The sequence below is a fragment of the Dipodomys spectabilis genome, unplaced genomic scaffold (genome assembly GCF_019054845.1).
Source record: "Dipodomys spectabilis isolate Male_0828 unplaced genomic scaffold, ASM1905484v1 ptg000187l, whole genome shotgun sequence".
Taxonomy (NCBI): Eukaryota; Metazoa; Chordata; class Mammalia; order Rodentia; family Heteromyidae; genus Dipodomys; species Dipodomys spectabilis.
The window spans coordinates 6,384,053-6,407,092 of NW_024870864.1; the positions used below are offsets into that span (position 1 = coordinate 6,384,053).

The 23,040-nt window shown below is 44.4% G+C and overlaps 1 protein-coding gene across 1 annotated transcript in view; it reads right to left on the minus strand.

Moving 5' to 3' along the window:
- Positions 1–21,761, minus strand: part of Creg2 (cellular repressor of E1A stimulated genes 2) — a 36,722-nt gene extending 14,961 nt beyond the window's left edge. The window contains exons 1-2 of the mRNA XM_042695506.1: positions 21,321–21,761; positions 18,099–18,268 (exon numbers count right to left, since the gene is read on the minus strand). Coding sequence (XP_042551440.1) covers positions 18,099–18,268; positions 21,321–21,761 — 611 coding nt within the window. The remainder of the gene's footprint in view (positions 1–18,098; positions 18,269–21,320) is intronic.
- Positions 21,762–23,040: the final 1,279 nt, after the last annotated feature.

Below are 23,040 nucleotides of genomic sequence, written 5' to 3' on the forward strand. Positions count from 1 at the left end.
ATGTTTGCAAATAGGGTAAAAGTTGTAGATCTTTCACAGCTCTTGATATCATGTAAAACACTGCATTATTTGCTTTTGGTTGGACTTGAATCACTTTGGAACCAAGAAGGTAAAGATAATTATATCACACTGAGTAAAAACTCTAATTTAAAGCTACAATGTCTGTGGGAGATTGACCTGCTCATATTAAAATCCCTCTCCCTTCCCCTTTCTCTTTCCCTGCCCCTTTCTCTTTCCCTCCCCAGACCTCCCCTCCCCTCTCCTAGTACATAGTGGAGACACAAGGTAAGAAGAGATGTGCCTTTCAGTTCTGAGGGACAGCCAGGAAAGGGAGCAGGAAGGGATGTGGTGTGATATCTGCCCTGTGTTACAGTAAATACAAATACAAGATGCCTAGTTAAATCTGAATTTTAGAGAAGCAACATTTGTTTTTTCAATATAAGTATGCCCTATCCAAATATTTGGAACATACTTATACTAAAAAAAGTTTAATCTGAAATTGAGGGTACCTAGACAAACCTAGTTATACCTTCTGGTAAAAGCCTGCTACAGGGGCTGGGAAGGTGGCTTAGTGGTAGAGCGCTTACCTTGCATGCATGAGGCCCTGGGTTCGATTCCTCAGCACCACATGAGCAAAAAGAAAAAAGCTGGAAGTGGCACTGTGGCTCTAGTGGTAGAGCGCGAGCCTTGAGCTGAAGAGCTGAGGGACAGCACCCAGGCCCAGAGTTCAGGCCCACGACCAAACCAAAAAAAAAAAAAAAATTACTTTAATTTTATTTAGATTCTTTGAAAGAGAAAAAACTGATTTGCTTTATTGAATCCCTGAGAGACAGAGATTTCCATAGACTGAACTGTGCAATCTTGTGACTGGTAAAATCATCATCATCATATAAGAGCTTTCCATCATGAGAGATTTCTTCTTCATGAAAGGCAACTGGAAATCTAGGGAGAGTTTTTTTTTTTTTTTACTGTTACTGAGACTGGGTTGGGAGAGGGGTCCATGTGCAATGCAGGAGATAACCTGAACTATCTCATAGGTGAGACAAGCATGCAGGCTTTGTCTTTACCTGATGCCTGCATGCCTGCATGCATCCATCCAGGTAATAAATCTATCCATTCATTCTGGCACCAGTGGCTCACACCTATAATCCTAGCTGCTCAAGAAGCTAAGATCTGAGGATCAGGATGAAAAGCTAACCAGGACAAGAAAGTCTGGGAGACTCTTGTCTCTAATTAAAGCTAATAAAAAGATGGAAGTAGAGCTGTGGGTCAAGTAGTAGAGGGCTAGCCTTGAGCAAAAAAGCTCAGAGAGCACCCAGGCCCAGAGTTCAAGCCCCATAACTATCATCATCATCATCATCAGCAGCAGCAGCAGCAACAACAACAAAAGAAATGAAGAACAGTGAAGATTGTTTCTTTTGTTATTTTTTATTCTTTTTTTAATTTCTGGAAATTAAAATTTCTTTACTTTGACACTACTGTATTGACATTTGGGGCCAGATAATTTGCTTGATGGGGGCTATCCTGAATATTGGAGAATAATTAGCAGCTTCCCATTGAGATGCCAGTAGCATCCCCCTCCTCAAGTCACAAAAGTAAAGTGGTTTTTAGATATTGTCAAATGTCCCCAGGGAGAGATGTGCCAGCCTCAGGTTTGAATTCCCTGGTGTAGATGCAGATCAGTTAGAGACTGAGTGAAGGGAAGGAGTGAGCTGTCACTTGTATGGCTTCAGAAATAGCAAAACAAACAAACAAACAAAAAACCCAAAACAAAAAAAAAAACAGAAAAAATATGTTGGTGATCTATTACTAAGAGAAAAAGGAAGGGAACAATAAGGTTTGTTCTCAAGAAAAGGAGAAGGTGTGAGAGTGAGGGAGGGAGGTAAGAATCCTGCTTGGGAAATGGAGTGAGGTTTTTCTAGTCCCACTGAGTACTACTGAGATCACTTGGGAGGATTTTGTTTTTTGGGTTAACCGGGGAGAAGAAACAGCATGTACTTTGCCCTGGGCAAAGTTGAGCTGTCTCAGCTTAAGAACTGAACAGCTAGGAACAGGGTTTAAGGGGATTAGGTGTGGCCCTGGAGCAACTACGGAGAGAAGAGGGCAGACCAGAGGAGGTCTTGAGATGGACCACAGAATGTGACCTGGGCAAAGGGGGAGGGGAGTTAGCAGGTGCTGCCAGGCAGGAGACTGTGATGGAAGCAAAGGATTGGTGGGCACCCTGTAGTCCAAGCATGCTTCAGAGGATTTTCCAAGCACGGATATGGGACAGAGGCTAAGGATAAAGATTCTGGCTGTGGTGTATTTTCTAGCAAATCTAGAGAGTGGTTGTGGGAGTGGGTAGTGGGAACTAGGCTATAGAATGGAGCTGAAGGTAAAAATAAGGTGGCAGCAGAGAAGAAAACTGGCCCTTGCGAGTTTCCACGCTCCAGTTTTGCTTCTGTCCTTCAAGGTAACTTGAATACATATGACTTCCCTTTGTTTTGCTAACCTTGCAGATATCTATAGAAAGAACACATGGTTCTAAGACTGTCTTTACTAAGGCTGGCTACTTACATATCCTCAGTTGTGATGTTCCTGTTAAACTATAATATCCAGAATTGACCTCAACATGGTAGCAGAAGGCATGGAAAAAGAAACAGTGAATCACTTCCATATCTGCTGCTCCATCCTTCTATGGAAGTAGCTACAAAACACATGTATTTTATTCTATTTCACTTGTCATAGAATTAAAAAAAATTGTAGCATGTACATGTAGTGTCTCATCTAGTACTCATTAGTTTTTGTCCAGTTTTGTTACCTTCTTGATGCCATTTTCTTGGTTTTGACCTTGGCATTTGTCATAGTCCATTGGCTGTTGATAGTAACACAATACCATGGATTGGGTGAGTTATAAAGAAAAAGGGTTATTTTTGTCTTATGGCCCCAAGGTTGAGAGGCCACATCTGGTGATGACCTTCTCCCTAGGGACCACATAGCCGGAGACAAGGAGTACCCTAGAGACCTGCCCTAGAGACTGGATTTTGTAACAGACACACTCTTGAAATAACCCATTAATCAATGAATCTGTTAATAATACCCATTAATCAATGAATCTATTAATCACACAGATTAACTCATCTATTCTTTAAAAAGGGGGAAATCCTCAATTATCTTTTAAAGGTTCTACCTTGACCCTACCTCTTAATCTCTTATAGTAGGAATTAAAGTTTAACATGAGTTTTAGATGGCAAAAATATTCCAACCATATCAGCTTCTCTTGACCAATTTTCGTTCTCTCAAATACGATTCATAGTACCAAGCTCCCAACTCAGTTCAACCCCAGAATCCTTCCTTTGGTTTTATGTGGCCACCATATTTTAGGAGACCTATAAATGCTTAAAGAAACACAAGCACTCTATTTAGAATTCAGGTTCAAGCCAGCCTTATAACAGACCTCTTTAGGCCATTCAATTAAAACCATCGCTCACATTCTTTGCGAAATTAGGTATAAAACAAACAAATATAAATCTATCTCTGTTATTATCTTCTAGTTCATCTTAGTTCATTTGGTACATAGGAATGTTCTCATGCGAATTTCCGTTATGGAGGCTATCCTTAGAGAGAAGACTTTGTTTGGATACAGAATGTCCCCTAAAGGCCTGCATGTTAAAGGCGAGGTCCTCATCCTATTTCATTATGGGGCTGTGCTAGAACCTTTGAGGGGTGGAGCCTAGTAGTAGATCCTCAGATGGAGCCTAGTAGTAAATCCTCAGATTATTGAGGATATGCCCTTGGACTAATTTGGGGACTCCAATCCTTCCTCATTCTATGTTTTGCTGCCGGGCAAGGAGGTGAGTGGTTTTCCTCTGGGACACACTATCTCTTGTGATTCTTTGCCACAGGCTGAGAAATCTAGGATCATAGACTGAGACCTCCAGTCCATAAACAAAAAATGAACCATTTTTCCTTGGTAAGTTGGTTATTTCAAGTATTTTTTATTATAGGGTCAGGAAGATGACACAGAAATCAACAATAGTTTCCTAACTGATCAATTGTACAGAAATTATCAAAGGAATGGATGGCCTTTCAAGATGACATCCATCCTCTGCAAATGATATTGTCTATAGCCGATTACTTTCTTCTCATGGGACGTTGAAACCATCTTTTTAATATCTGTTCCAGAATCACTACATAAGTCATTTGTGTCATTCCTCAGACCTTCCTAGCCTCTGATTTTTGCAATTCAGAACAACACTTGTCATTTTGATGACATATTTTGACGGCCCATTTGAGGCCATTTCTATGTTTCAGCTCAATGTTTTTTATCCATAAATTCCCAGAATTTCTCAGAATGAAATCAGCATCATTCACAAGCCTGGGGCATACAGATTTAAAGAATAGATTGCTACATTACATTCATTGCTCATCTTGAGCTAGGATCTTTTACTCCATGTCAAATCTTATTTAGCAGACACTAGTTGGCCTCCTACAATAGGACAGGACAGAAAAATGGGGAAGGAGAGTCACTTCTAGAATGGGAGAAATGCTATGAAGAGTCCTTGCTGAGAGTTGTCACTATCTAAAACAAGGCTTCTTTTTTCTTTTTTCCTAGTGTCATTGGAGTTGACCTCGGTGCCTATTACTTGCTAGGAAGGCAGGCTCTCTACCATTACTTGTTAGGAAGGCAGGCTCTCTACCACTTAAGCTATGCCAGGTCCAACATGACACCTCTATATGCTTCCATGTATGAACCTTTTCTCTTGAGTTAATCATTTCTCTCACTTTGATATGGAAAAGAATCCTTCACATCCATCCCAGGGACCATGTGGAGGCAGGAAGGTAGAGGAGAAAGATTATTAAAAGGTTTATTAGAGGGGCCATATTTCCCAGGGAAGAAGCATCTGTCCATATCCAAGTAGCAGGAGGGTCTGGGGGCAAGAAGTGAGGTAGGTGGGTGCTCAGTTGGGTCTGGGTAGAAAGAGGGAGTGGCCAGCTGTATGGCAGGAACTCTGGGTGGAGCTGAGGACCAAAGGTGGGCATAATGCTTACAGATAAGCTTGGAATATATAAAAATTTATCCTGACCAGCTGAAGATCACATTGCATGTAGTTGAGCCATTTTAACTTCTGTATTTTAAAACATTTATATTATAAATAAATGCAATCGTGACTCCCCTGAAATACCACAGCATACATTAGTATAAATTATCATGTCGTGATCTTCATTTGCAAGTACATTTAAACTGGCACATTCATTTGTGGTTGGTTGAACCATAGCTTCCCCAAAGAGGCCCATGTCCCAACCATTGGGTCTCATGTAATACCTTACATGGCAGGTGTGTTGCTGTTAAGGGTCTTGAGAAGGGAGGAATATTCTGGATGATTCCATAGGGAAAATGATATTGGAAGGATTCTTATAGGGCATTCTTATATAGACTAAAGGATTTAGGGCAATAGAAACAAGAGGTTGGACCTCATGGGACCCTGAACCAAGGTATGAAAATGACCTCTAGATGATGAAAGAGGCAAAGAAATGAATTCTCCTTTAGAGCTTTCAGAGAAAAGCAGGTCAGACAAACATTCATATATTTTGTTTTTGTTTTGTTTTGTGCCAGTGCTGGAGCTTGAACTCAGGGCCTTGCATTCTCACCAAGCTTATTTGCACATGGCTGGTGATCTAGCACTTGGGCCATACTTCTGATCTAGGTTTTGGCTAGTTAATTGAAGATAAAAGTCTCATGAATTCTTCTGACTAGGCTGACTTCCAATCTTGATCTTCAGCCCTCAGAGTAACCAGGATAGGTATAAGCCACTGGTAGCTGCGTCACACGGATCTATTTAAGCTTTGTAAAACTCACTTTGGACTTCTGGTCTCTAGAACTGTGTAAGAATAACCAATGTTATTCTAAGCTAAAAAAGCTATGCAAGTTCATTATAGCAGCAACTGAAAAAGAATGTACCAACCCCCAAGGTCCATCTCAAATATGCCATATTTCAGTCAGTAAATATTCGGTCCCATGCTATGCTCAAGGCTCTGCACCAGTTGCTGGGGGCTATGAAGAGCTAGAAAGACAGAATCTTGGTCCTCACAGAGTTTGTACTACAGCAGATGCTGGGAGCTTGCTATATAGATTCTGATTTATTTATTCACTTGCTGTTATGTCCTGAGGGCCCAGGAAAAGGCTTAACTCTGAAAAATGAGGGGACATGAAAGGCACTCAGACATTAGTGCTTCCTATCCTCATGAATGGGATCTTTGCTCTTCTAAAAGAGTCCTGGCAGAGACCCTCACCCCTTCTACCACTAGAAGACACAGCAAGAAGTTGCCTTCTATGAACCAGATTCTGATTGTGTTTTGATTTCTCATGAAACTATGAGAAACAAATACCAGTTGCTTATAAGCTACTCAGACTCTGTCATTTTGTTATAGCAGCTGGAATGGGCCAAAGACACAGTCATTTAGACTAGGTCAAAGACAGGAAGGAGAGGGATGTCAGACAGGTTAAACCTGTGCAGAGGTAGATCACTCAAGGCCTTGAAGGCTCTACCAATTTTCATCCAATCCAGTGGAGCTGGCTGTGACAACAGGAGCATTTGTTAGTCCTGCACGTGTGGTGCAAAGTGAGCACACTCTGGGACATTTCATCCCACAGCAAGATGAAACTTTTAAGGAAAAAATTCTAAGCGAGAAAGCATTGAGGGATTTAAAGCAGAATGGTAGAATAATGAGATGGGTGATTTGTAACTATTCCTCTGATTTTAGGATGGGGAATGGATGGGAAAGGGGTCAGTTAGGATCCAAGAACTGGGATCCAACTGGGAACATCAACAGAGGATAGTGAGTGACAGTGGAAACTTGGGGCAGAGGTGGAGAGAAGTGTGGAGCCGAGGAGAGGGAGACTAAGTAAACTTTGCTGACTATTGTGGGCTATGAGAGGGAGAACAAAGCTAGGGCAATGGAGGGTCTGCTCTGAGTGACCAGGTGCATGGGGAGCCCGAGCAGAAGATCCCACTGGGGAACAAGGAGAGGATTGAAGAAGTGGGATTTGAGGTCTGGAGCTTAGGTGAGAGGTCATTCATGAGAATCATGGGAATATTAATTCAGGAGTCCCTGCCACCTATAGGTGTATTTGGTGGTAGGCAGAGAGAACAGACAAACATGTAGAGTGAGACAAGGCTGGTTCATGGGAACTTCTCTCTCCCCACTAACCATCTCTAGAATAATGTCTTTAGAGAAGGTTTAATGAATGCTAAGTATCTCTATGTGTGCTGTATACTTTTCTCTTCCCCCAAAGGAAGATACTGTCTTTCTTCATCTTTATCTCAACAGTGCTTAGCATAGTTCATAACACAGTACATGCTCAGTAGATAGTTGATGAAGTGAATGCTTTTGGGATCGGCTGTCTGCATATATCTGTATGCAGGTGTCTGAAGCAAGTTCCTGTGGAAATTGCATGCAAATCAATGAAATCCCACTGTGTTTGCGTAGATTCTATAGCATCAGAACCAGCTCTTCCTGAACTGTGGCTGAGGCCTGTCACTGTTTCTAGTGTGTAGCTATATAAGAGGGGGTTGTAGAGGGAGGCAGTCATCTGGGATGGAATCGCAGCCCCATCAGAATTTGATTTGTGAGTTCTTGTGCAAGTCCTTCAGGCTGTGAGCCTCAGCTTCCTTATCTGTTAAGATGGATCTAATGATGGTAGTGTTCTCAGGAGACTCTCAGGAGGATTCTATGAGGAGTTATTTATGTCAGTTGCTTAGCTGTCACAGAAGTATAATGTATATTACATCATAAATACATCTCTTATACTAAAGAGGTATGCAGAGTTAGTCGGGTACTATTGATGTTCATCTCCTTTTCCAGTGTCTGCCATTCTCATCCCAACGTTTGTTAGTACTGCACACGTGCTAAATAATGAGCACACACCAAGTTATTTCATCTCGAAAGCAAAATTATGGATACCATTCCTCCTGTGTTAGGACCAAGGAAACTGAGAATCACACAAGCTAAATGAGTCCTCAAAGGAAAGTACACATTAATGGGGGGCTTGAGCATTCAGGTCAATGAACTACCAATGAGAGGACTTTTGACCTTACTGTAGCCATTCTCAAATTTAAATGTGCACCAAGAGTTCCCTGGCTAACCTCCTGTCTTCAGAGACGTTTGAAATCAGAAAAAAACATTTAACGGATAGCTCTACTGGTCTCAGGTTGCATACCTCAGTTTATGTGCTACCCCCGGAAGCACACTTGTTGGGGCCAGGCTGGTCTTGAGACAGATCAGAGAGGCACACATCTTCCCAGAGTAGTAAGGCAGGAGTTAGGCACTGTTAAGCATTAAGTACTAGTAAGTACGATTAAATGCTACTAAATGTTATTCTGTGTCTTTATTATCAGCACCCTTTTAATACTTTCTGTGAATGACTAAAACTATCAAGAGCAGGCCCTTCTTCATGGATGGCAGCCTTGAGCAGGGGAGCTTTATCAGTAAAGGGAGAAGACCTTTTACTGATAGCTAGCTAGACTGCCCTTTTGAGAAGAGTGGCTATTTTTGGACATTTTGCAATTCTGAAAAGGATACTCGAGCAGCTGTGGAATACCACTACAATCACAGATGTAGACATGCACTAATCATGACTACTGCACAAAGCTAGCACTAGCCTTAGAAAACAGTACTCTGAGACAAGTCTGTGTGTCTTTCTAATGATTGGCAGCCATTTTCATGAGGAGAGGGTGAGCAACTTCCCCTGGTGGTGTAGCAGAAGGCCCGTGATTGGTGCAAACACAACCATTTATTTACATGAAGAAAGGACTGATGTGATTGGTGCAGACGCTAGCCACAGCTCCTTATGGTATACAAACAGGCTATTAAGCTCACTTTTTCAAGTTAGGAAACTATTGCGTGATCTTACCTTGCCTACTTTTTTCCCTCCTTATCTCCTATCATATGATTAGCAGAATAGGCTGAGCTAGTAACACAAAGAGAAGTTTGTAGAAGTGGTTACATAGTGGCAGCAGTGGTGTAGGCAACAGAGTAGTAAGCAAAGACTACAGAATGGAGGCTTTGAATTGCCTAAGAAACTGCCAGTCTCAGTAATTGGAAGAGTTCCAGAGAACTGCCAAGGCCTAAGGGCTAAGAGTCCCCGACACCCCAGGTTTGAGAGCTGTGGCACTGGCCTCTGTTAGGACACAGGGTCCTAAGGTCCCAAGGGCTGTAACACTAGCTGTTGTGGAAGCTGAGGGGTCTTAACACTTGAGGCATACTCAGGAGCTGTAGCATCAGCAGGTACCTGCGGTCTGCTGTGGCTACTCACTGTGGCTAGCAGCTGCTACAATAGCTGCCTAGAGCTGAGCCACTGGTGGTTAAAGCCCAGAGCAATAACCCTCCAACCTGAAGGCCTAGAGCAATAAATCCCTGACTTCTAAAGCCTGGAAACTTTAGAAGGCCCCTAGCCCCCAGGCTTTGAAGCTTAAGCCTCTGGTTCTGTCAATCCAAACCCTCAGTCGTGGGCACACAAGGGAGTAGGAAAGCCAGCAATGGCAGAGCTTCTCCTCATCCATTCCCGGTTTCTATCCAGGCAGAGCAAAAGGAACACAGCCAGCTAACGGATGACAGCCTCACTCCCGTTCCTATGGCCAGGCTTTGCAGATAGGGTAGTTAGGTGAGCCATGGGTCTTTAGGGTCACTTCAAGGGTCATATTGACTCCTCTTCTCCAGGATCAGGAGGTTTGTGATTCCCATGTATGGTCCTACCTACCTGAGGGTCTAGCTGCCGTGCTGACTCCTGATCGATGCTTCCCTGAGATCACTCCTGCGATTTCTTTGTCTTTTTTAAAATTTTATTTTATTGTAAAGATGCTGTACAGAGGGGTTTACAGTTACATGAGTAAGGCAATGAGTACATTTCTTGTCAAGCATTGTTACTCCCTCCCTTGTTGTTTTCCCACTATATCACTTCCCTCCTCCACCTCCCTTACTCTTCACCCCTCCCAAAGCTCATTTCCAATGTACCGTCTTGTGGGTATCATTGTTGCAATGGGTCATCATCCTGTGTCCCTGTTTCAGCATTTTGTTATTCCCCTTTCCCTCCTCAAATTAGACAAATGTATATACAAAATGCAGGGTGCCAAAATCAAGTACAGGGACAACAGGGGATATACCATAGGGGGAAGAACATACAAAGGAACCAAAAAAAATCACATAGTACATTAACAGCAACAACAACATAGAGGACTTCTTGTGTCCATATCTTGGGGTTCACTTCACTTAACATCATCTTATATGGTCATATGCACATAGCTTTTGAGCTTTTCTGCTCATCTGATAAGGTTATCCCAGACATATACTAAGTATTGCAAATGAGGCAAACCATGGGACCTATATTTCTTTGACATTTCTTCTAGATCCCTCTTCCATTCTGCCATCACTGCCAGCACTTGTTCATGGTTTACCACTAAGCCCTGACCAACTATGCTTTTTAGACCAGGGATGGTTCCCCCAGACCCAGAATTGTCATAGTAACTCTATATAAACACACCTAGACCAAAAGAACTCTCAGGTGTTCTTTGCTGGGACCAAGACTGGAGCCTCATGCCAGCTAGGCAAGCACTCTACCACTGAGGCCCTGTCTCTGAAATTACTTATTTTACTTTTAAGTACTCAGTAGGTCAAACTGCCATACTTTGAAATATCATTTTTCTAAACTCCAACAACTCCAACTATTGGAGAGGAAGTTTTAACTCTTAAGAGATTTCATATTCATGCCTATGTGGCAGATCTTGCTAGCTTGATTCAAGTATCTGGCAACAAACAAGCAGAGGGAGAATGTGTGTCTTTCAGTCTTATCCATGAATACCCACCATATATTAAATACTCAATAAATACACTTTGAAGGGAAAAAGCCCTACTTCAATAATAATATTCACTATGTTGCTTTGTATGTGTGTTTAATTAATGATTAAGTGAATAAATTCAATTAATGTTCAACTGATTTTTATTACCCACCTTGTTTTTTACATAATTGGAATAATATTTTATCTCCCAAATTCATTTGTGATTCTGTTACTTAAAAACAGACCTTCCTTCCTTCCTTCCTTCCTTCCTTCCTTCCTTCCTTTCTTCCTTCTTTCCTTCCTTCCTACCTTCCTTCCTTCCTTCCTCTCTCCCTCCCTCTTTTTTTCATGATGGAGATTGAACACAGGGACTATGCATCCCAGCTAAACCTATTTTCATGATGAGCCTTGTGTAAGAGAAAGAAAGGAAGGAAGGAAGAAGAAAGAAAGAAAGAAAGAAAGAAAGAAAGAAAGAAAGAAAGAAAGAAAGAAAGAAAGAAAGAAAATAATTAAAGAAAGACCCAGAAAATTTCTACACATAAGCTAAGTGAAGTACTCCTTTGAAGTATCTCAGGAATGTTTCTTTCATTATTTTTTTGCTTGATGAAGAAGGCTCAACCTATGAGAGTATCAAGTATAGTGGTACATGCCTATAAGCTCTGCTGCTAAGGCAAGATGATTGCAAGTTTGAGGCCATCTGAGCAAATGATCAAGACCCTGTCTCAAAAATAAAAAACAAGTTTTTAGGGCTAGAGATGTGGCTCAGTGGTAGAGTACTTGTCTCAAATATATAAGACTCTGGGTTTGATTCCCAATACAATAACAACAACAACCATAATAATGGCACTGACCAAGAACATATACAATTCAAGTGTCAGTACTGAATCTTTAGCATTTTTGTTTTTCCCAATGTCCAAACATGAGAAATTTCAGTAAACATGAGGATAATATTTTTCAAATTGTCTATCTGAAAAGGGTCCTATGGGGAATAAAGAAGCCTCAGAATTATTAGATATATAGAACTAAACAACAAAAAGATAACCCAGTTTAGAAATGGGTAAAGAGTTATGCCTGTCTTCTCCTCAGAAGGATGCTAAGTACTATTTACCACCAGCAAAGTGCAAGTCAAAGCCATAATTGGGTATCAGTTTGTTCACTCTAGAATAGCACAGCAAAAAAATGAGAGACAATAATACGTATTGGTGAAAACATAGGGAAAGCAGAACACTTATACATTGATGGCAGGAATATGAAAACATTCTCAAAAAGTTAAGCAAAGGGTCACTGTTTGACCCATAAATTCTAGGTGAAATTCCAGAATTTCAGTTTATTTGTCTGCACAAAATTTTGACATAATGGTCACAGCAGTATCATTCATGATATCCACAGTGGAAATAAATGCTCATCAACAAACCAAGGGATGATTGGATAAGTAAAATATACTATAGTTATAAGATGGAATATTATTTGGCCACCAAAAAGAGTTATTGATACATGCTACAACACAATGAATCCTGAAAACATGATGCTAAGTGAAAGACACCAGCCACAAAATGTCACATATTAGATAATTCCATTTCTATGATGTGCAGAATAGGCAACTCTACAAGGACAGAGAGTTGATTAATGCTTGCCAGGAGCTGGTGGACCTGTTAAACAAACAAACAAAGAAACAAAAACAGCTGGATGCCACTGGCTTAGGCCTGTAATCCTAGATACTCAGGAGGCTGAGATCTAAGGTTCACAGTCTGAAGCCAGCCTGGGCAGAAAAGTCCCTGTGAGACTCTTAACTCCAATTAACCACCAGAAAATTGGAAGTGGAGCTCAAAATGGTAGAGCGCTAGTGCTAGCAAAAGAGCTCAGGGACAGCACCCAAGCCCCGACTTCAAGCTTTATGACTGACCAAAAAGCCCCCCAAAGGAGGAGAAGGAATATAACAAAATGCTTAAATGGGGATGCAGGTTGACCCATTGTGACTATGAGATGTACAGTATTGAAAGAGGGAGGGAGGTGGGGAGGGAAGGGATGGTAGGGGAAAAACAAAGGAGGAGGTAATAATGCTCAATAGGAAATGTACTCATTACCTTACTCATGTGACTGTAACCCCTCTGTATAGTATTTTTACAATTAACCCCCCCAAAAAACTCAACCAACCAACAAAAAAAACCCTTACACCAATCTTAACAGTGCTAAACGCTTTGTGGAGGGCATATATTTGCAGGGGTTACATCCTTAACAACTATTGTCATTATTTCTGCTGAAGATGTTGTCAAGCCTAAAGCTTGTGAACTAAATGGATAAGGTGGTTAGCAGACGGTGGGAAAGGGCAGTATCAGAACCAAGGAACTGCAATCATGAGTGAGCTTATAAACTAGAGAGGAATCATGGGGACCAACATTCATGGGATGAAATAATATTAGGGAGAGAAATAATATCAGGCTGTAAATTGCAATGAGATACCACCACAGAAATGAGCAGAAGACACAAGGCACCAGCTTCCCTTTGCAGGCCTCTCTAACAGTTCTTTTGGTTATTTATTTATTTATTGTCGGCCATGGGGCCTGAACTCTGGGCCTGGGCACTGTCCCTGGGCTCTTCAGCTCAAGGCTAGTGTTCTATCACTTGAGCCACAGTGCCACTTCCGGCTTTTTCTCCTTATGTGGTGTTGAGAAATTGAACCCAGGGCCTCATGCATACAAGGCAAGCACTCTACCCCTGAGCCACCTTCCCAGCCCCTCTTTTGGTTTTTTTATTTCATGGTACTGCAATCTTTTGAACTCAGGGCCTTGTGTTTGGTAAACAGGCACTTCTACTGCTGAGCCACCCTTCCAGTACTGAAATTTGCCCGGTTTTTGTGTGTGTTGATCTTGGGGCTTGAATTTAGGAACTGGATGTTGTCCTAGAGTTTTTTTTGCTCAGGGCTGGCACTCTACCAGTTGAGCCACAGCTCCAGTTCTGGCTTTCTAGAAATAAAAGTCTCACAGACTTTCCTGCTTGAGCTGGCTTCAAATCTTGATTCTCATATCTCAGCCTACTGAATACCTAGAATTATAGGTATGAACTGCCTGGCACCTGGCCTCCATTATTTTTGACATGTGGTTTTGCTTCCTGCCTGTGTTTGCATCTAGGCACAGTCTACCTCTGTTAGCTTCCTAGTTCACAGGCCAGCCTCATTGCTCTTGTTTTCTGCCTGCCTGTGAACTACAATCCCAACAATCTCAGCCTCCCATGTAGCTAGCATGACAGACATAAACTATTGACACCCAGATTTTGGCAACTCTTATAAAAATCTACTGGGGATACTGGGAAAATCTATCAGGAATATAGGAACTGTCCAGCAAAGGAGAAGGAGAGGTAGCACAAATTTGCACAGAGGGTAAATTATTTAGAAGACATGTATTGCTTTCAAAGGGGAATGAACATGAACCAGTGAAGAGAAATTGGATTTAGTTCCTGTATCTGATTAGGTCCAGGCCTGGGCTTTGACATACATATCACAGCTCAGGTGAGTACAGATTCCAGACACAGATTCACCTTGGCTGCCAAACAGGGAACTGTGGCAAGTGCACGCTCACTTAGCACTTGCTTGAAGCTGAGCTGGACAGTGATGAGTGTATGGATTGCTTGGTTTCTAGGGGAACCTATTCTTGCTATCAGGTGGGGCTGAGGTTTACATCTAATATTCCATATTTTATTCTTATAAGAAACCCTTACAATGGGGGGAGGTAGGTGAGGTCATTGTCCTATACAGAAAGACTTGCTAAAAGTTTATCCTGAACCCACTTCATGAAGGCAAATAACCCCCACTTCTGTCCCACCAAATGCTTCTCCTGCTGGTATGCTAATAACAAGTGAGGCTGCTTCCAGGATTGAGGATGACCTCAGAGCAGCGTGTTCCAGCACCTTCTTGTGAGAGTCCTTCAGTCAAGTTACTTCTGCAATGCTTAATTTTGCACCCCTCCTGGAAAGGCATGCTGAGGCTTCCAGTTCTTGTCTCATGCAGCCCTGGCCTCAGTCCATTCATTGTCTGGTACCTCATCCTCAGAAACTGAGATCCTGTTGCAAAACCTGGAATTTAGCATCTCCTCTGATGCTAAATCATATTTAGCTCTATTAAAAAAGCTCTAAAGCCCGGTGTCATTACAGGCTCATGCCTGTAATCCTAGCTACTCAAGAGAGTGACATTGGAGAATCATGGTTTGAAGCAGGAAAGTCGGTGAGACTCTTATCTCTAAGTAACTACCAAAAAGCTGAGGTGTGGATCAAATAGTAGAACACTGGCCTTGAGCATAAAAGCTAAGGAACGGTGCCCAGGCCCTGAGTTTAAGTCCCAGGACTGGGACTGGCGCACGCGTGCACGCGCGCACACACACACACACACACACACACACACACACACACACACACACACACACTCTGAAAAGCAGCCTGCTACCTGTCAGGACAGGGACACCTTCAGCCATGACAGTGTCAGCAGACCTTGATGGAAAGCCTTTTTTAGAAGAGAGAAAAGATACTTTCAGGTTCTTCTTTCTTAGTCATCAAGCCTACCTAGCATTTGTTGACTATCCATTGAAATGTTTTCAGTTCAGTATCCATTGAAATGTTTTCAGTTCAGAAGCAGCTGATAAATCTCTTGATTTCATTTATATCTTATCAAAATGAAAATAAAATCACTATCATTGAACAGAATATAATTCAACAGACAATCCTCTCCGGTCCTGAGGACTTGCTGCCTGGCCTTACTGAGAAAATGAAATCTAAAACCCAGGGTGTTCAAGTCTGAATGTAAGGGAAGAGGCTGCGGGAGAAGTCTCATTTCACAAGCCACTTCCTTCCCTTCCCCTCCTCTCCCCTCTCTCTCCCTTTCTTCCTCCTCCCCTCTCTCTGTGGCAGTGCTAGGGATTGAACCTCTTGAGTCTTTTCTTTGCAAATCACTGTTTTGTGTTGTTTTGTTTTTAAACTCTCACACATGGTCTCTGGTCTGAGCATAAATTCACTTAGTGGCAAGGGCACCTGAGTTTTGAAGGGAGAGGGAGATGAAGAGAGGGCAGGATGCTAGTTGCCAGATTCTTAAAACAGAATCTTACCCTTTTTAGCCTGCGTAAGGAAATTGCTTCCCTCCCTCAATCCGTCTAATTAATTAAATGAAGAAATCACAGTACCCAGAAGTAAACACAGTAATTAAATAAGCTAGACCTTAAATAAACTAAGAATGATTAGTCAGAACATGTTTGTAGGTCTGATTTGAATGGATGTGATGTTTTATAAGTGGAAAAGCTACCTTCCTTACTGTTTTTCAGATTGTAATCTTTCAAGAAAATATTTAACTGTTGAAGATTAAGTATATTCAAGGTAATTCTAGCTACTCAGGAGGCTAAGATCTGAGGATTGTGATTCAAAGCCAGCCTGGATAGAAAGGTTTGGGAGACTTCATCTACAATTAACTAGCAGAATGCCAGACTGGAGGCCTGGTTCAACTGGTAGAGTGCCAACTATAAGCAAGTGGAGTGAAAGTATGAGAACTTCTGTTCAAATCACAGTGCTGTACCTTCTCCCAACGCTCCCAACAACATGCACATATAAGCCTCGTGATGATTACTGTAAACAAATGAATGAACACATTCATTTTAAACCAGGCTGCATACCAGAGCCCTGCCCTTGTCTGTCTTATACACAGTTTGCACCCACTGAGCAGCATCTCCCCTCCCATCTTCTCCAGTCTCTGCCAAGCGCTGTCCTCTTGGCTCCCATGGGTTTCACTTCTTTATATTCTAAAATAACCAGTGACACCACATAGCATTCATCTTTCTGTTCCACTTGAATTCTGGCTTCATTTTACAAAGAACTTGAGCTATCCTGGGGCTAAATTCTAGTTGTTGGCAGGCAACAGTGGATATGTACTTCAGACCCACTTACTGTCCTCATGGTCTTGGTGTCTTAAGAGTCTTCGAGACACATTCATTCTATAAACCCTCATCTCCTAGGAGGTTCTAGTCCTTGGGCTGGGGGGTCAGGGGAGCCAAAGCTGCCCATGTCAATATCATGTCCCTTCACCCTGTCCTCTAAGGCTGTTAAAAGTCTACTATACTCTCAATTTTGGGGAGTTTGCATTGTACACTATTCTATGTAGTAGTCTTTGCAGAATTAGTTCTTTCTCTTTCTCTCTCTGTCTCTCTTTTTTCCCCAGTCCTCAGTGTGAATTTAGGACTTTGTGCTTGCTAGGCAGGTGTTTTACCACTCAAACAATGCCCCCAGCCTATTTTGGTTATGTTATATTTTGAATAAGGTCTTGCTTTTTGTGAGGGCCAACTTGGGCCTCTATCCTCCTATATTTATTCATTATGTAGCTAGGATGACACAAATGCACCACAGTACTTAGATTTTTTTAAATTGATCAAGATGGATTCTTGAAAGTTTTTACCATAATTCTCCCAACCTCAGCCTCACTAGTAGCTGAGATTACAGGTGTGTGCCATCATTTTTGGCTACAGTCCACTCCTTATCATCTTGAATGAATCTTCAATCGAGTGGCCAGGGTAATCTTTCCAAACTCAAATGAGAGTTGAACATTCCTCGGTTAAAACCTCTTAATGAGGAAAAGTAACAGAATCTGTATGGCCAGGTATCTGCCCTGTACTACTTGACTTAATAACTTACTTATATCTAGTTTTATCAAATTAAAATATTTCCCAAAAGCTTGTGGACAAAAACTATTAGAAATAGTGGTGGTCCATGCACTGTATGTGTGTGTGTGTGTGTGTGTGTGTATGTTTGTACCATTTGTGGGGCTTGAATGCAGGTCCTGGGTGCTATCCCTGAACATTTTTGTACAAGACTAGTGCTCTACCACTCTAGTCACAGCTCCACTTCCAGTTTTTTGCTAGGTTGGTTTTTTTTGAGGTAAAGGTTTTATAAACTTTTTTTTGTTGTTTGAGCGGCTTTGAAATTTAATCCTTCGATCTTAGCCTCCTGAGTAGCTAGGTTTACAAGCAAGAGCCACTGGTGCTCAGCTATTAAATGGATTTTTGACTTATTATTATTTTCAGCTTGTAATGGGTTTATTGGAATGCAACCCCAGTGTAAGTCAAGATTATATTTCCATTGTACAGACTTTTAAAGGCAAATCACTTGTTCCCAATCACACCCATTGGGTACATGGAGAAATTCTAGTTTATCTGATTCCAAGAATAAAGGACACCAGTTTACATCACAAGTTTCTGTTCTGTCGTCTTTGCCCCAAATTACCTGGGCCTGTACGTGTGAGGACAAACCCTTGCTTACCTACAAAACTCTCCTTCCAGCTCTGGAAGCGCCAGTGATGCCAGGGGGTTCTTCATAAGATCAGCCACCACGGGATCCTTGGCTGTCATGTAGAAGAAAGGGGTCCCAGTGCTGTTGCTGAGTGGGCCGTCACTGATGGCCAGGCAGCTCCCAAATGGCAGTCCTTGTATCTAGAAAACACCCCAGTAACAAGACTTTGAATTCCTGTGTACTGACAACATAGCATGTGTATGGAGGGGAAGGCATGGCAGCATGGTAGCTGTGGGGGAGATAGCATCTCTGGAGGAGAATACTCAGCAGCGACATTCAGTGTAGAAACCACAAGATTATTCTGGAAGTAGCAAATACATCTGTTTTATTGAACTTAATGTTAGGGAGAGCAATGAAATTTATGAGGATGGGTGCTCTTAAGCCTTTCCCACAAACTTCCCCTCAAATACCCATCACCTTCACTGACTTCCCTAAAATTTTGGAAACTGGGGATAGAATTCTTTTTTTTTTTTTTTTTTTTGTCGGTCGTGGGGCTGGAACTCTGGGCCTGGGCGCTGTCCCTCAGCTCTTCAGCTCAAGGCGAGTGCTCTACCACTTGAGCTACAGTGCCACTTCCTGGGGATAGAATTCTTAAATGTGTTGCTTGGCCTTTGAGTCTGGCCACATTCTCTTAGTGTGTGTGTGTGTGTGTGTGTGTGTGTGTGTGTGTGTGTGTGTGTGTATGTGTGTGTTGGTCCTGGCCCTTGATCTCAGGGCCTGGACACTGTCCCCGAGCTTTTTTGCTCAAGGTTGGCACCTTACTACTTGGGTCACAGCTTCACTTCAGCTTTTTGGGGTATGTAACTGGAGATAAGAGTCTCATGGACTGCCCGGCACCAGTGGCTCACATCTGTAATCCTAACTACTCAGGAGGCTGAGATCTGAGGATCGCAGTTCAAAGCCAGCCCAGGCAGGAAAGGCTGTGAGACTCTTCTAACTAGCCACCAGAAAACCAGAAGTGGCACTGTGGCTCAAGTGGTAGAGTGCTCACCTTGAGCTGAAGAGCACAGGGACAGCACCCAGGCCCATAGTTCAAGCCCCACAGCCAACAACAACAACAAAAGAGTCTCATGGACTTACTTGCTACAGCTGGCTTTGAAGCTCGATCCTTAGATCTTAGCCTCCTGCAAAGCTAGGATTACTGGAGTGAGCCACAGGTGTCCAATCTCTTATCATTTCTCTTAGGGCTACACTTTCTCATTTATTCATTATATTTTAATTGTAATCAATAGAGTTTTCCCAAACACTACTGGCACAACCTCCCAATCTTCCATGAGTGTCCTCCTTACAAAGTGCACCCACTGTTACTTAGCTCAGAATTCAGGGACAGTCTTTCAAGTGTGGCACAGCCTTAGTGTGTCCCATTGTAAAAGAAAGGAGTTCAACCTGTTAATAAAACAACATGTCAAGGATCACTCCAAAAGGGTAATAACATCATTCAGACTTATGCTTTGCATTCATGCAATGGCTTCTGAGTTTATTGAATTTGGGTTAAGTGTCCATATTGGAAAGAGGAACTCCTAATCAAGATAAGGCAAAGTTTGTAGGAGTGAAAATACTGTGTGTGTGTTTATGTGTGTATGTGTGTGGTGTGTGTGCATGTATGTGTGTGTGTACATGTATGTGTATGTGCCCACGCATGTGCCAGTACTGGGACTTGAACTCAGATTCTTGCACTTTTGCTTTTTTTTTTTTTTTTTTTGCTCAAGACTTGTGCTCTACCGCTTTTGCACACGAGCCAGGGATTGTATGAGACACTTTGCCTCTATTTCTGTTTAGGCTGGCTTCTAACGTTGGTGCTCAGATCTCAGCCTCCTGAGTAGCTAGGATTACAGGTGTGAGCCACCAGTGCCTGGCAAGAGTGAAATTATCTTTACTACACGGGCACAAGACAGTTCATTGTCTGGAAGGATATGTTTTAATCTAAGATAAGCTTTATATTTAAACTTCACATTTCTTACAGTGTGTCTTAGGAGTGTAAGACACAACTGAAAAAAAATAGGTGGTTGCTGTGACAATCCAAATGCTTAGAATCTGACACAAAGAGGTTAAGACCATTGCCACTATCATTGGACTAAAGTGGTCATCGCCATAATTTTGTAAGAAAAAAGGACCTCCCAAACCACCAAGCTAGCCAAATACTGGTGACTCATGCCTGTAATTCTAGCTACTCAGGAGGGTGAGGTCTGAGGATCGTGGGTTCAAAGCCAGACTGGGCAGCAAATTCTATGAGACTTTTATCTCCACTGAACCAAAGGGGAGGGCGGTGGGAATGAGGGGGGGTGGGGAGGCGCTGTGGCTCAAATAGTAGAGCACTAGCTTTGAGCAAAATAGCTAAGGACAGCCCTCAGGCCCTGAATATTTGAGTGAGTGTGTGTGTGTGTGTGTGTGTGTGTGTGACCTGCCAAGCTAACACTTGGTTTTCCAGATGAAGAGAGGAGCCAGCGGCGCAGTCTAGAGCTTGAGCAAGAACCCGGCCCCCTGATCAAAGCCCTAGGCATGCTAACACGATGGATCCTTTCTGCAGGAAGTCATGGGCCTTGCAGCGCGGTCCCCACTTGCATCCCGACAGCTCTGGAAGCCTGGCGGAGGGTCACTTAGCGGAGCTCCCGCCTGCTTTCCCCCGGGCGGGCTCGGGTCTAACAGGTGAAGCGAACCGCGGGCGGATTAGAAGCCGCGCGCGGTCCGCAGCCGCTCCGTCTGGCAGCATCTCGGACCCTTGGCAGCCTTAGCCTCCCTTCCAGAAGAACTCCGGGGCTCTATTTGTCGGAAGTATCACCGCTCACCACAGGCTTCGCCCACCCTGGGCTGGGCTGCCCGGTCAGGAAATGTGGGCGGCGCCAGGATCGGGCACGAGCTGCGCTTGGCTCCTCTGTGATTCCACAGGCGACCGGCCGCTGGCTGGCCACACGCTGGTTATCCGTGCATCCATTCGGCCCTCTCCACACCGGGGAGCCCAGGCCCTGTCACCCGGCAGGGCGCGCGTCCGCCCCCGGCCCTGCGCGCTCGGCCGCGCCAGGCGTCCGCGGTGCCGCGGAGCCCTCGGGCCGGGGCTGCGGCGTGGTGCGCTGGGGGGCCAGCGTCGCCGCGACGGCCGGGCGCGCCACCTACCGGGCGGGTCACCCCGAGGCGCGCACTTGCAGCGCCCGCCCCGCACCTCCAACCCCAGTCAGCCCGCCGGCCGGTGCTCACCTTCTCCAGGGCGGACGCGGTGGCCAGGCAGCCCCAGGCGCTGGCGTGCGCCAGGGAGCGGGCGGTGGCGGCGCGCGGGCCGGGCTCAGGGGCCGCGCGGGCCGCGGGGCCGGGCTCCCGCCGGTAGGAGAACATCCCGCGGGGCGCGGGCGGCGTTCGGGCGCGGGCGGCTCCCGCGCGGGGCCGCAGGTGCGCGTCGTCCTTGTGCGCCGAGGCCGGGAAGCTCCGCTGCCAGATGCTGCCCGAGTCCTCTAGCAGCGCGGGCAGCGCTTCCTCGGTGGAGGCGCTGTCCAACTCCTCGTCCACCTCGTCGGTGACGGCCCAGGACACCGAGCTCACGATCACGTACCCGGCGGCCGGGGACAGCAGGATGCTGCAGCACAGCAGCCAGGACAGGCGCGGCCCGGGCCGTGGCGGCCGCTCGCCGCCGCACACGGACATCTTGCAGGTGGGGCGCCCGGGCTGCGGGGGACCGCGAGCCCCGAGGCAGCGGCGGACGGGGCGGCAGCGCCTCCTGGCGCCGGAGCGCGGAACTGGAGTCGCGTCTGACCGCCGCAGGATGCCCGGGTGGGGTTCCTGGATCGGGACCTCACTATCCCCACCCTACCCCACCAGTGCCCTTGAAGCCCTTTTCAGGGTGTGGAGACCACGGGTGGGGTGGGGGGTGTCCTGGAAAGACCTGCGGCTGCGCTGTGCGCATTCATTGTTTCAGGCCAGGTCCAGGGATGAGTTGTTTTCCCGCTCAGGTTCTGCAGCAGCAGGTGAGTGTTTAAATCTGACTCAGTGCACCCCAATTGTTTCCCTGCCCGGCTTCTCCATGTGTCTGCGCCTCTTTTCCTTCATTAGATGATGAAGTTAATACCTAGGAGGCTTAGATCTGAGGACCGAGGTTTTGAAGCCAGCCAAGGCAGGAAAGCCAGAGAGACTCTAATCTCTCATTAAGCACCCCCCAAAAATCAGGAAGTGGAGCTGGCTGTGGTTTAAGCTGTAAGAGCACCAGCTTTGGATGAGAAAGCTCAGACACAGAGCACAGGTCCTGAATTCAAGTCCCAGTATTGGCACAAGAAAGAAAGACACATAAAAAGGAAGAAAGAATTTAACGTTTACCTCTCGGGGTGATGGTTTGTGGCCAAACTGTTTCTCTGATAGTATAATAAAATCATTTCACCCTGGGGGAGATGTTGCCATAATGCACTATAAATCAGAATTGAGTTATTGAGGAAGGGGTCAGCCGTCAGAGAAGAGATAAAAGGGCAGAGTGGGAAAACAGGGGTTCCAAGGGTTTGAGCACCCAAAGCTTCAAGTGCTTCCACCTTTCCCATGAGAGGTGTGAAGAGGGTGGAGTGGATGGCTGGAGCCCTTGGGGAGAGTCTTCGGGATGGGACCCCATGAATCCTGGTGTCTGTGTAAGCAGAGGAAGAGCTCTCTCTCTCTCTCTCTCTCTCTCTCTCTCTCTCTCTCTCTCTCTCACACACACACACACACACACACATGCTCTTGTCCCTCTCCAGTGATGACCCAGATCACCTCCCAACTCTGCCAGCAAGAAGCCACCACCAGGCACCTTCACAATCTCTTACACCCCCAGAACAGAGAGCTAAAGTAAACCTCTTTTCTTCTTCACATTCCCCAGCCTCTGGTATTGCACTGTTGGCCATAGAAAACAGACTCATACATTTCACAATTTTTAAAAAAAACCATTCTATTTTTCATGGATGTT